The sequence below is a fragment of the Oratosquilla oratoria genome, chromosome 13, assembly GCF_046742065.1.
Source record: "Oratosquilla oratoria isolate Oo_2021 chromosome 13, ASM4674206v1, whole genome shotgun sequence".
Classification (NCBI taxonomy): domain Eukaryota; kingdom Metazoa; phylum Arthropoda; class Malacostraca; order Stomatopoda; family Squillidae; genus Oratosquilla; species Oratosquilla oratoria.
In genome coordinates, this window is record NC_134789.1 from 20,526,413 (window position 1) to 20,541,716 (window position 15,304).

General features: G+C 38.6%; 1 protein-coding gene across 7 annotated transcripts in view; it reads right to left on the bottom strand.

Annotated features, from left to right (window-relative positions):
• Positions 1-15,304, bottom strand: part of LOC143032335 (ribonuclease P protein subunit p25-like protein) — an 86,231-nt gene that overhangs the window by 53,018 nt on the left and 17,909 nt on the right. For 2 of the 7 annotated variants that reach the window (XR_012967102.1, XM_076196895.1), the window contains exon 1: positions 8,219-8,252. The exons of the other annotated variants lie outside the window; for them this stretch is intronic. Coding sequence is in view for 1 of the 2 variants with exons in the window: in XM_076196895.1 (XP_076053010.1) it covers positions 8,219-8,237 (19 nt within the window). In the remaining variant the exon portion in view is untranslated. Of the gene's footprint in view, positions 1-8,218; positions 8,253-15,304 lie in introns of those variants that run through there. 7 annotated transcript variants of the gene reach the window in all.

The following is a 15,304-nucleotide window of genomic DNA, read 5'->3' on the forward strand; positions in this document are numbered from 1 at the left end:
AACACCATTAAAACTGTCATATGAAGACATTGTCAAAACTAGAATTACCGACTCTGGAACAAAGGAGAGAAAGAGGTGACTTGTTGACTATCTACAGAATCATGAGAGGTATGGAAGTCCTTGATAGAGAAGACTTAATAAACTGAGATAAGAGAAATGCAAGGGGACATCTAAGGAAGCTCAAGGACAATTATAGAAGAGACCTGAAAAAGAACAGCTTTACCCACAGCGTGGCGGATGTATGGAACAAACTAGATGAAACAATAGTGTGTGCAAGAAACCATACACGAATTTAAGAATAAATTAGACATGGCAAGATAGAGACAGGACACCATGAGTGTGGCTCCCCTTCCCATAAGATACAACTAGGTAAATACTAGGTAAATATAGGCTTCTCTTTGTGTCCATCCCTAAATACATATCTCATGCCACTTATAGTCCCTCTACACATTTACTTATTTCCCTTTCTCTACAATTTACCTCTAGTCCCACTCCTCAATGTAACCCTAAATATTTAAAACTATCCACTTCCACTAGTCTCTTTCCTTTACGACATGCCTCCAATTCACTGCCACCCTCATCCCTTGTACATATATAGAAATTGTAGTCTACAAATATTAAATTAGAAATACATACACTGTATTTAGGCTAAAGAGATGACTAACACATATTTTCAATTCCAAAATTGGTACCAACATCTATTTTTATGAAGGGTCATAAGAGATATGAAAGGTAGAATAAACAAGGGAAAAGTTTCACTGCTGTATATAAAAACCACTGTGAATATATGATGAGCAGTCATAAAATCAAACCTGAATATGAACTCTTTACTGTGCAGATCCTCTTAACCAGACAAAAGCATCTGTTTTTAGCAAAAGAAAAAAGAAAGGAAAAAAAATCAAAAGAAAAGAATAGAAAATTAAATAAAATAAAAAAAATCCTCAAATGTCACACACTTCAGACTGCAATGCTTAATAAAAAATTAATAAAAATAGTTCAAGTTGTTGTTGTTGTCGTTCCCTAGACTGTCTGTCAGAGTAGTCCTCCCGTATCACCAAGGAATGCCACAGCCGAAACTGGGTTTTCCCACAAATCCTTTATAGAGTGTATGTTGTGTTGTTTGCATGCATGATTGTGTATAATGCAGTCTTCCATTATGTGTTGTATGGTATGGGGTGAAGTGTTACATCCTGGGCAGCTGTTCACAATGTGGTCATCCAGCCTCTTCTGGTAGCTTAGAAGTGCTGGGTGGTGGCCACACCGCAGTCTGGCCAGGTGGACTCTGTCCTTTCGTGGGAGAGAGGATTCAGAAGGGTGGATATCAGAGGGTCTGGCATGCAGCAGTGTGTTGTTTTTCAGTGTGTTAATTGAGCGGTGAGTGATATGATTATGAATATGTTTCCGGAGGCTGGTATTTGGTGGTTGTGGAGGAAGAGAAGAGAGTATCTGTGTGTGATACAGGTCTTTGGGTGATGTTTTAATGTTTCTTGGTGTGTGTGAGTGTTCTGCTATGTAGTGTAGCAGGTGTGATGTGTTTGTGGTGGCTGCGGCAAGTGTTTGTGTGCCTCTCATGTCGAGGTGGTCCTTGACTTTGAGGACTTTTGTTTCATGGTGTAAATGGTCTGTAGGTGTTGTATTTGTGCAGCCTGTAATTGTTTTTAGGGCTTTGTTTTGTATGATTTGAAGGGTGTTGTGGTGTGTCTCATTGAGATTAGGAGCCCATGCAGGACTCGCATAATTCATCACTGAGCATATGCATTGTTTGTAGATTGTTATGTTAGTTTCTTTGTTTTGTCCAAATGTTGTTCCAGTGATTGACTTAAATGCGTTAAGTCTAGGTGTACATTTGTTTTTTATGTTTGTGATTGAAAGACATGGATGTATCATATGTTACACCAAGAATTTTCAGTGTGTTTGTGTGTAGTATTAAAGTGTTGTTGATGTAGAGATGAGGTATGTATTTTATGTTCTTTTGTCCAGTTGTTGTTGTTGTTGTCGTTCCCTAGACTGTCTGTCCGAGCAGTCCCGTCTCCCCAAGGAAGGCCACAGCCGAAACTGGCTTTTCCCACAAATCCTTTATAGAGTGTATGTTGTGTTGTTTGCGTGCATGATTGTGTATAATGCAGTCTTCCATTATGTGTTGTATGGTATGGGGTGAAGTGTTACATCCTGGGCAGCTGTTCACAACACGGTCGTCCAGCCTCTTCTGGTAGCTTAGAAGTGCTGGGTGGTGACCGCATCGCAGTCTGGCCAAGTGGACTCTGTCCTTTCGTGGGAGAGAGGATTCAGAAGGGTGGATATCAGGGGGTCTGGCATGCAGCAGTGTGTTGTCTTTCAGTGTGTTAATGGAGCGGTGAGTGATATGATTATGAATATGTTTCCGGAGGCTGGTATTTGGTGGTTGTGGAGGAAGAGAAGAGAGTATCTGTGCGTAATAAAGGTCTTTGGGTGTAGTTTTAATGTTTCTTGGTGTGTGTGGGTGTTCTGCTATGTAGTGTAGCGGGTGTGATGTGTTTGTGGTGGCTGCAGCAAGTGTTTGTGTGCCTCTCATGTCGAGGTGGTCCTTGACTTTGAGGACTTTTGTTTCATGGTGTAAATGGTCTGTAGGTGATGTATTTGTGCAGCCTGTAATTGTTTTTAGGGCTTTGTTTTGTATGATTTGAAGGGTGTTGTGGTGTGTCTCACTGAGATTAGGAGCCCATGCAGGACTCGCATAATTCATCACTGAGCGTATGCATTGTTTGTATATTGTTATATTAGTTTCTTTGTTTTGTCCAAATGTTGTTCCTGTGATTGACTTAAGTGCGTTAAGTCTAGGTGTGCATTTGTTTTTTATGTTTGTGAGTTATAACATTGGACATTAGTAAAGCTTTTGATGCTATCCCCCGCCACAACCTAACAAATAAAATATATAACACAGACATGCACAATAACACCAAAAGATGGCTGGCCAATTATCTGGCAGGCAGGAATGCTCATGTGTCATATAATGGCCAATCATCGCACATCAGAAACATTAAGAACGGAGTACCACAGGGCTCAGTTCTATCCCCCACATTATTTAATCTATACATGCATGACTTACCCACGCCAGACACCTCAGAAATACAAATCTCTTCCTACGCAGACGACATAACAATCACATGCACACATCGTAACACAGACAAAGCTGCAGAAATAATCCAGCCTTACCTTGACACACTCAACACATGGTTCATCACAAACAGACTCAAAATAGCTCCAACCAAATCTACAGCAACACTTCTCACCAACTGGACAAAAGAACACAAATACATACCTCATCTCTACATCAACAACACTCTAATACCACACACAAACACACCGAAAATTCTTGGTGTAACATACGATACATCCATGTCCTTCTTTTGTCCAGTTGGTGAGAAGTGTTGCTGTAGATTTGGTTGGAGCTATTTTGAGTCTGTTTGTGATGAACCATGTGTTGAGTGTATCAAGGTATGGCTGGATTATTTCTGCAGCTTTGTCTGTGTTACGATGTGTGCATGTGATTGTTATGTCGTATGCGTAGGAAGAGATTTGTATTTCTGAGGTGTCTGGTGTGGGGGATAGAACAGAGCCCTGTGGTACTCCCAATCCCAAGAGTTGGGGGCCAAACGGCGGCAACCAGCCCTGGCCACCGGCTCTATGCAGGGCACTGATCCCCAAGAGGAGCTACGATTGCCTTGGGGAGTATCACAATAGTTCAAGTTCTCTACCAACCCTTAACCCATTAATGACGATTGGGAGGTTATACTTAATATGCTTATATTCTCATCATGACATGTGGTATTCAGTGCTAGCGCATTACCGTTTGATCAGATACCTATATGTTTCAACTTGCTCATTACACATCTGCATGTTGCTCTGATTCACAAATCTGTCAGTTATGTGCTAGATACAGTCATGTGAAGGTGTTTGTATGTCTCAACTACACAACAAATGAGGGTATGTAGAACAATGTTTACATTTTTCCTCAGACCAGTAACCATTATTATTTTACTCTATATTGACATCTTTATAAAACTGTATTGAGAAAATATCAGCAAATTGTTTCTTATCAAAGATATAACTAGAAAGAATTTGCAGGCAGGAATTCCTGCCACTTCATTCCAATAAACTATTTTCAGTAAATATAAATTACATAGCATTCTGTTGCTATACAATGTGACTGTCTGTGACTACAAAAAAAATGCATAGCAAAATGTGTACATATTGGTATTATATGTTGTCTGTTTGGTTTTCAGCCTCAGCTTCAATAAAATTCATGAAATATTGGACAAACTTGACTGTGAAAGCACAACAGTAGCTATTAATCCACTACATGAGGATGGTGTTGCAGATACCGATTGTGGCTCAGATACTTTTGATGACGATGTCATATGCAACCCTATTCATCTTCCATGAAGAATTTTGTCTTCTGAAGCAGTTTCTGTTACTACAAGTAATCAGAAGGATGATATGAATGATGAACCAGACCCTCCTTCAACATCATCACAACCTCCAAGAAAGCTTCAAAAAAAGAATTACAATTGGCACAATAATAGTATCCACATCAAGTCTGTACCAGGCTACGTTATGTTCAGAAACAAAATGACTTATTGAAACTGAAAGAAAAAGTAAAGAATCCAGAGGACTGCATCAGGTTATAAATTCACATTCACATTTATAAACAAATCAATAACATTTTCTTCAAAAATAAATGTTTTTTACAAAGTAGATAATTATTATCATTAATGGCTTAATCCCCCTTCTACTAAAGGAGTTATCAATCAACTGGTTGCCCCCAGTTCTTTCCTGCAAGAGACCCACAGCCCTCAGGAAACTGGTCACAGCTACTGGTTCATCCCAAGTCATTCAAAGAATATATTTTGAGCTGTCAGGAGTGAATAATTGAAGGGGTTATGCACAGCTAAAGAAAAAACCCAAGGCAACTTGAAATGAAAGGAGTTAATCAAGGTAATTTTTATCTTGTCTCTAATAAAGCTTGGCATGGCCTTAAACTGAATGGACCAAATGCTCCCAATGGGGCCACACACCTACAGGAACCTATTGACCATACCAGTTATCTACTAGTTGGTCACATCACTTTGAATGCCAGACCTTCCAATACTTTCTTTTATTTTTGCATATAGCGAAAAGTTATTGATGGAACCAGCTGTGAAATCAGTGCAAGATGAGCAGGACCAGATTTCACCTTTTATGGGCTACCACTTAATGTAACTGAATGTTAGAAGGTAAAACTGAGGAGCCTACATCAGGAGGCACATAGCTGCTGCCAAAGCTGTTACCTTTGCCCTGTGCATCTGGACTGGGCTGGCAACTGTTGTCACTACTGGGAATAAGACAGAAATGCAGGATTTGAACCCACAAATAAGACAGTGCGAGGCCAGCACATTTCCAATTATGCCACAAGCACACAATGTTAGAAGCTACAGAATATTTTGCAAAATCTAATGTTTTCAAATTCCCTGGACTGCCACCTTGCACAAATAGTGAAGTTATGATTTTTACATTATTTAATGTGTGCAGTGACACACTGATCTCCTGACTCAGTTAATTCTTTTGTCAAAATAAATGTAAATATTCATTTCAGTAAAATTTAGAAGTGCACACTTAACGATATAGTAATAGAAAATTAATACTAATTTACTAGATTATTATACATCAATGTAATATACAGGTACTCCTCGTTTAACGACCTACTCAGTTAACGACAACTCGGAGTAACAACGGGCTTTATGACGTTAACGTAAATCTCCCGAAGTTACGACGTCGTGTACGATAATTAAGTTGGCTGAGGCAAATTTGTATGATGTTATAAATGAACTTGTACGGTGGATATTAGCTGTGAGGTAAAGTGTTCTGAAGCTTAGGTCTACATTACCATCCTGCAAGCTGCAAAAACTACCTGGGGTACAGTGTATACCGGTAGTGGTAAATTTTTAGTTTCGACCATGGGCGCAATATAGCAATAGAAAATTAATTATTAATTTTGTAAATTATAATGTATCAACGTAATATGCAATTTTGTGAGCGGAAATGAAAAAAAAATGCTAAAACAGATTTCGTAAGTAACGAAGTCATGTCGGACGAATGGTACACCATGTTTGTTATGATAGATGCCGATGTCGAAGAAATGAAAGGATGATAAATCAATTCGTCTAACCTAAACTAAACTAACCTAACCTGTGTTTAATAAATCATTACCTGCAAATTAAATGTCATCCTGCTCGTCCTCGTTGTCGTCGTCGTGAGAGACGTTGGCAGACGACAAGATGGCGTCCTGATCCTATTTACCTAGTTGTATTTACCTAGTTGTATTTTGCGGGAAGGGGAGCTATGCTCGTGTTGTCCCGCCTTTGTATCTTGCAGTGTCTAGTTTGTTTTTAAACTCATGAATGGTTTTTGCGCATACTATTTCATTGTCCAGTTTGTTCCAAGTGTCCAAAACTCTATGAGGAAAACTGTTTTTCTTCAGTTCTCTTCTATAGCTATGTTTTTTTATTTTCTTTCCATGTCCTCTTGTGTTTCTTTTGTCCCAGTTAAGTAAGTTCTCACTATCGAGTACCTCTGTGCCTTTCATGATTCTGTAGATGGTCAATAGGTCACCTCTCTCTCTTCTTTGCTCCAGTGTCGGTAACTCCAGTTTAGCCAATCTCTCTTCGTATGATAGGTTTGCAAGTGCAGGTGCCATTTTTGTAGCTGCTCTTTGGATTCTTTCTATTTTCTTTATATTCTTTTTGGTACTGGGGGACCACAATGTCGCTGCATACTCTAATCTAGGCCTTATCAATGTAACCAATATTTTTTTCATCATGTCTTCGTCCAAGTATGTAAACGCCACTTTTATTGATCTTAGCAAGTTGTAAGTCTCCCCGACAATTTTGTTAATCTGTATATCATAGGACAAGTCGTTCGTGATAATTACTCCCAAATCTTTTTCGGATCCTACTTTCTTTACTTCTTTGGTTCCAATTGTATATTTTCCTGATATTCTGTTTTTGCTTTTTCCAAACTCCATTATGCTACACTTCTTCGTATTAAAGTCCACTTCCCATTTCTGACTCCAGTTCCATACCCTATTTAGGTCTTCTTGCAGTGCTTCACAGTCCTCATCAGTTTCTATTTTCCTTAGCAGTTTGGCGTCATCGGCAAAGAAGCTCATGTAGCAGTTCACGTCCTCATCCATGTCATTCATATAGATAGCAAACATTATTGGTGCCAGCACAGATCCTTGCGGTACTCCACTGATCACCTCTTTCCAGTCTGAATATTTTTCTCTGAGCACTACTCTCATCTTTCTACCAGTCAGAAAGTCCTCTATCCATTTTAGTAGGTTTCCCTGTATTCCTCCTATGTGTTCCAGTTTTTTTAGTAGTTTTCTGTGTGGTACTTTGTCAAAGGCTTTTTGCAAGTCTAGGAATGCACAATCAGCCCATCCATTTCTTTCTTGCACTATGTCTATTAGTCTTGAGTAAAAGCATATTAAGTTTGTGGAGCATGATCTTCCTTGTCTGAATCCGAATTGTCTTGGGTTTAATATGTCATTGTCTTCCAGATGTTTTACCCATCTATTCTTGATTATTTTCTCACAAATTTTGGCTATGCTACCGACTTCGTTCATTAGCATATTTTCTAGTAGCAAGGTTTTTTTTACTTTCATTTCCGGCCACAAAATTGCATATTACGTTGATACATTTTAATTTACAAAATTAATAATTAATTTTCTATTACTATATTGTGCCCATGGTCGAAACTAAAAAAATACCCCGGTATTCAATATGGAATGTCAGCATACGCGGATTTGGTCAAATACGGTAATTTTAGGAACCTAACCACCGTAAATAAACAGTAAATAAAGCTTTAATGTACTGTATAAAAGAGGGAAAATACACGAAAATAAAGATACATGTATTGCTGGACATTGTACATACAGTACATGTACGTATATGTATACACTTTCGCTTAACGACCAATTCGGTTAACGACGGCGCGCTGGTCCCAATTGTCGTTGTTAAACGAGGAGTACCTGTACTTTTTTCTTGGCAGAATTCAATAACATAAGAAGTTGCTATAAGTGAAACATTAATGGAGTCATGAGTGCTTGAGATGCCATCTTTGTTTTGATAGATGCAGAAGTTTGAAGAAATTAAAGTATGATAAATTAGTCTAATCTGATCTGCATTTAGTAATATGGTACCTGTAATGCTAGAGGTCATCAGGTTTGTTGTTGTCAGGAATGTTGATGGCCGGTTTTGGTATCGAATGAGACTGTGGAATGTACAGGAGTTTCATAGCTTCAAGAAAAGCATGAAGCTCAGCTCCATAGCACTGGTTAAAAAATATGACGTCACTTGGAGTGGGAGAATACCCAGTACACAACGTATCACAGTTGTCAAACTGACATTGACGGAACTGGACAGACAACATGGCATATTAAACCTATCGTTGTAGCTCCATTCAGTAGTGTACTTGCTTTTACCAAGGCTTTTTGTTATTGATTTCTGCTGAGAAAAATGTATATTATGTTGATGTATTATGATTTACAAAATTAATATCTAATTTCCTATTGCTATATCACTTAGGTATGCACTTCTAAAAGTAAACCTTTATTTCTTAAGGAAATATGAATAATAGCATTAAAGTTACAAAAATTATCACAATTTTATTGTCTTGTATATGGGCGATAGAGAAATATCAACTCAGACTCACAGACCTTGTCCATGAATCTTAGGACCTGCAAAAAATATTCCAATTTAGCCCCACACCTCCTGAAGTTTGTGCTAAATGAAAGGGTTACACACAGTTTGGTAAATCTAAAGAACTGTAAACCTAAATGATATAGCAATAGAAAATGAAATACTATTTTTGTGGATTATTATACATCAACGTAATATATGTTTATCTTGGCAGAAATCAATAACAAAAAAAGTTACTAAAAGGGATACACTAGCAACAACTCAGACATCAGCGAAATTCAAGATGCCATATTTGTTTTTGTTTGTTGTGGAAGATGAACTAATGGAAGTCTAATATATACAGTACTTACAAATACCAAGGGATTCCCTTACAAGGGTGGTAGCTAAAGTCAAAGGGTATAAATCCACTCCCACCTATTTCATCCCTCACCCCCCCCATACTCTCCCATTCACTACTCCTCCCTCCCTTTTTTCTTGGTTCCTGATAAATTGGTCTAGTTTAGTCTAATGAACTCTAGGGACAATATGAAATATTCTATGGAAGAAGAATTGACAGGAATCAAAGTAGAGAAGGATCTGGGAGTTGTAATTGATGATGAGCTGAAGTTCACAGCACACTTGGCTGAGAAAATCAATAAGGCAAATAGAGTAGTCGGGCTAATAATAAGAACTTTCGTAACAATGAACGAGACCATATTCAAATCATTATACACTGCACTAGTCCGACCACATTTGGAATATGCTAATCAAGTATGGTGTCCATACAAGAAAAAGGACATTGAGACTGTGGAAGCATGTCAAAGAAGAGCAACAAAGTTGGTCCCTAGCCTGAAGGATTTGCCTTACCCTGAACAATTGAGGAAATTGGACTTTCCTACACTATCATACTGTAGATCAAGAGGGGACACGATAGAAACCTTTAAAATTGTGAACAATTTATATGATAGTGAAGTGAGCAGAGGATTATTTATTGAACTTGCCGGTTCAGTGACTCGAGGACACGCCAAGAATATCTACAAGCAGCACCCAAGATTGGACATCAGGAAATTCACTTTCTGCAGTCATGTTGTGAACAACTGGAATAGTCTTCCTGATCATGTTGTGAATACAAATTCAGTTGTAAGTTTTGAAAAGAGATTGGATAGTGTATGGAAACATCAAGATCAAATATTCGATTACACAGCACAAATAAATAACAAACACCTAGACCACAGTGACCACTAGACCACAGATGACCTAAGTATTAGTCATTTAGAGCCGGAGTCACAGGCTCAATAGCCTCTTCCGGGACCCTTCTGTGAGTATCTGTGAGTAAATGCATACCCCACAGAAGGTTAGGTTAAGTACATTTTGTGAGACCAATTTATTAGACCAAACCCAAGCAAGTCTAATAAATTGATCTAATCTGACCTAACCTAACCTTCTATGGGTTATGAATTTAGCATCCCTAAAAGTCATCAGACTAGACTAGGCAAATTTATCAGACTTCCATTAGGTCATCTTCCACAACAAACATGGAGTTGAAACTCGCTGATGTCCAAGTTATCACTGATGTATCGCTTTTGGCCCGGGTTTTGATATTTTCTGCCAAACTGGTGAAACTAGGGAGATGTGGGTTTTTGTAAGTGCATATGAGCCTGGTAGTGAGAAGAGTGTAGAGGAAAGGGAGGCTTTTTGGATAGATTTAAATGAGTACATAGAGGGTTTAGGGAGAAATGTCAATGTAGTGGTATTGGGAGATCTTAATACTAGGGTAGGAAATGAACCAATAGATGGAGTGGTTGGGAAGTGTGGAGTTCCAGGAAAAAATCATAGTGGAGAGTTAATGTGTCTAAAGAGTTAATGATAGCAAATATAGTGTTTAGGAAGAAAGTCAAACATCTGTACACATGGGAGAGGGTGGTAGATAGGACAACATACAGGTAACCAGGAGAATAATTGAAAGTTCTAAATGTACATGTTCTAAGGTGAGAGAGTGAGGGAATATCAGATCCTTTTTTGGTGGGAGGTAAGTTGAGGATAGATGGAGAAAGAGGAAAATGACAAAAGGTAGAGAGGTCCTTTGAGTAAACTGCTTAAATGAGAAAGATAAGGAGAAGGAGTGCAAGAAGCTGAGAGAGGAGTGGGAGGGAGTGAAGGATAGAGTAGAACTAGGAGTGGAGGAGGAATGGGGATGGTTCAAGGAGGGAATCACAAGGTGTGCACAGCTGATGTGTGGAACAAGGAGGATGGGAGGAAAGGTAGCGGGTGGTGGGATGATAAAGCAAAGACGGTTGTACAAGAGAAGAAATGAGCATTCATGGATTGGTTACAAAATAGGATGAAAGGATCATATGAGGTACAAAGAAAAGAGAAGTAAAGTATAAGATAAAGGAGGAAAAGGGGAGAGATGTGAAATGGGGTAAGTGTATGACAGAAATTTTTTAAAGTAATATTTTACAAAGAAATTAAGAGGAGGCAAATCAAGTAGAGAAGAAAAGGTAAAAGGGGTAGATGGAGAAATGATAATGGAAGAGAAGGCAGCATGAGGAAGATGGAGAGAGCATTTTAGGGAGTTGCTCAATGTGAAGGAGGATAGGGAGGGAAACGTAGTTGCAGTGGGAAGCACTAAGAAAATGACTGAAGAATGAGGAAAATGGAGGAGAAATAAGGAAATATGAGTTGAAAGCAGTTGTTAAAATTATGAGAACAATTAATGCACCTGGATTGAATGGGTGTCATGCGGAGTGTCTAAAAAAGGGAAATACAGTAATGGTGGACTGGCTAGTGAGGTTATTTAATGTTTGCCTAAAAGAGGGTAGAGTGCCGGAGGACTGAAGGAGTTCCTGTGTAGTTCCACTTTACAAGGGAAAAGGGGACAAATATGAGTGCAGTAGTGTAGTAGTTTCAGTGGGATCAGTCTGTTTAGTGTAGTTGGGAAAGCTTATGGAAGGGTTTTGATTGAGAGGATTAGGAGAGGAACAGAGGATGTAATTGGTGAGCAGTGTGGGCTTAGGACAGGTAAGGGTTGCATGGATCAGATTTATGTGGTAAGGTATACAAGAAAACTTTAGGAAAAGTCAGGATGTTTTTTGGGCCTTTCTGGATTTGGAAAATGCTTATGACAGGGTAGACAGGAAGACACTATGGGTGGTATTACAGATATATGGAATAGGAGGAAACCTGTTAAGTGCAGTCAAGAGTTTTTACAAAAGTACAGCCTGTGTTAGAATCAGAAATGGAGAGAGTGAATGGATTAAGGAAAAGGTGGGACTTTGTCAGGGATGAGTTATGTCACCTTGGCTGTTCAATTTATACATGTATGGGGTGGTGCGAGAGGTAGACGCACGGGTAATGGGTTGGGGATTGGAAATGGTTAAAGAAAATTGAGAAAAGTGGGAGATAAGCCAGTTATCGGTTGCTGATGACACAGCACTTTTGGCAGGATCAGAGGGATTAAGGAAGCTAGTGACAGAGTTTGGAAGGTGTGCAAAAGAAGAAAGTTGAAGATAAATGTGGGCAAATGTGAGGTGATGAGATGTACGAGGGGAGAATGTGGCAGCAAATTGGAGGCGAGTATTAAGGAAGACTGGATGAAGTGGATAGTTTTAGATACTTGGGTGCAAATGTAGCAGGAAAGGGAGGAGTGGAGATGGAGGTAGACTGTAGATTGAGAGAAGCGAGTATATGCCTTGGGGCATTAAAGTGTAATGAGAAATAGACATCTGGAAATAGATGCTAAAAAGAGATTGTATGAAGGAGTGATTGTGCAAACAGCATTGTATGAAGGGCGACTGAGAAATTTGTGGCTTATGGTACTAAAATTTATTTCATGATACATACAGACGCTCCTCTACTTACATTCATTCGTTTTACGTTTTTTCGATTTTACGTTTGAACTGACTGTAAAAAAAAAAATTAAAAAAAAAAAAAAAAAAAAAAATTGAGTGAATTTTTTAGTTCAGCGCGCTCTCCGTAGTTCAAACGATACTTACGCATGACACCGCGTCCATTGTTTACATGGCACGAACAACAGACTGAACATACCTTGCCTCATCCTCCCCCTCCTCCACCATCTCAATTTATGTTGCTTGAATTTAATTTATTTGAAATTAATGTTATTATTTTACAATGTCATGTGTATTATTAATGATTTAGGGGTGTTTTATAAGATACGGTAATAGAATTTACGGATGTATAGTACAGTAACAACTTACGTTCATTTTCAACTTACATTCGGCCGTTCGGAACGTAACTAAAACGTAAGTTGAGGAGCGTCTGTATACCGTATATACTCGTCTATAGGTCAAAATCTTAAGGAATTTTTTTTAGGCCAAAACCTAGGGGTCGACCTATACCCAAGTAATAATCTTGTTAGGTTGAAATCCAGACATGACAAGAAAGGCTAGGAAGAACTCTTACCTTTTCTTTAGGTTCAGAAATCAAAATATGTACCTAGTTACTACCAGTAAACAATGGGGACATAAAATACACGGTACGTACCAAAACATGTGAAATTCCTTCTAGATACGGTAACCTCATACTGTGGTTTTACCTGTTTGTTAAAATTCTTAGCACAGGCGAGCTTATTATATGTATACTATTATAGTACCCATAGTTGTTTAAAGAATAATAAAATGCTGTGATATTCTCAAATTTAGGTATTTTTTTAGTTTCGACCATGGGCGCAATATAGCAATAGAAAATTAATTATTAATTTTGTAAATTAAAATGTATCAACGTAATATGCAATTTTGTGGGCGGAAGTGAAAATAAAAAATACCTTGCTACAAGCAAATATGCTAATGAACGAAGTTGGTAGCATAGGATCGGGACGCCATCTTGTCGTCTGTCAATTGACAGCCTCGGTACATTTTCTTGAAGGAATGTTATGGAGCGGAGATACATGCATTCCTTCAAGCTGCAAGAACTTTGTATACCCCGCAAGCTGAGAGAGTGGTTGAAAAGCCCACCAATGTCTCTCACGACGATGACAATGAGGACGAGCCGAATGACATTTAATTTGCAGGTAATGATTTATTAAACAGGTTAGGTTAGGTTAGTTTAGGTTAGACGAATTTATCCTTTCATGTCTTCGACGTCGGCATCATCATAACAAACATGGCGTACCATTCGTCCGACATTACAAAGGATTACAAAGGCGGAGCATGCCAACAGGAGACCTTTTGATCCATATCTAGGTCGGATGAAGAAAAAAAAAAAAAAAAAAAAAAAAAAATCATATTAATAATAAATAAAAACTATAATAATGTAAATAACAAATGATTTAGCACATTTTTTGTTTTTTATTTCCGCTCACAAAATTGCATATTACGTTGATACATTATAATTTACAAAATTAATAATTAATTTTCTATTGCTATATTGCGCCCATGGTCGAAACTAAAAATTTACGCAAACTTAGCTTTCTATATGGTATATATAATTGTTACCATTACCAAAACAATGCATGGATCTCACCATCAAGAAAACAAACTGTTCAGTATTGCCAACTTATTACTGTTACAGTAACACATGGTAAAATCCTAAATGTTTTAACTAAAATCCACCAAAATCGTTTTCCTTGCTGTCGTCATCTTCACCACCAAACAGCTCCTCCCACTCACTTCTGTGTAGAGTATCGTCATACGGATCAACTTCATCAGCCATAGGAACATCAACATCATCTTCCTCCGACAGTTGAGATTACAAGACTACTCTGAGACACTGTTGGTTAAAATTGTTTCTAACGAAACATGCCTAGCCAGTTTATTCCATATACCATACATTACTTGGTAATCTGTTCAAGTTTTTCACTCCTCTGAAATGGCAACTTCAGTGAATCTTATTGAATATTAAAATCAGTGAACTTGAAAAAAACATAAACCAAAATACATCAGAATTAAATAAGTGAAAAAAACATAATAATCAATTGCTATACCAGGCAAGCCATGCCACTTCAAAGCATTAAGACAGTGGAATGCTCACAGCACCAAAACAAAAACAAGCCACTCGACCTGTACATGAGGTATATGGAAAATTCCAGATTTTTTGGCCAAAAATGGGGGGTCGACCTTTACATGAGATTGACCTATAGACGAGTATATATACCAAAGGCTTTTTCCCCCTTACAAGGGAGGTAGCCAAAAAGAAAAAGGCATAAAAACCATTCCCACCCATTCCATCCCTAATACACTCCACTCCCCTCCACCCTCCCTCTTATCTTGGCACCTCCTGGATGACGGGTCATCCCTGCATCTTGTCCACTGCCCTGGGTCTGAGGCAGTGTCACAAGACACATCACATCCACAGCAAGGCCGCTTCATTAAATCAGTAACCCCCCTCTCCGTCCCATCATGCTGAAAAGAAGAAGACGGGGAGAAATCCCTTCGGGCTGCATCAAATTTTTCTCACACATACTACTTCACCCCCCAACCCCCCCACCCATTCCACCTCATGCATCACAACATTTTCCATATACAACCATTCTCCATTCACCCATCTTCTGTCCTCTCCTGTCCTTCCTCAACAGACATTCCCCTCCTCCCCAAAGCCCCTTTAACCCCATCTATCCATCTCATCCTAGGTCGCCCCCTCATGTTCACTCC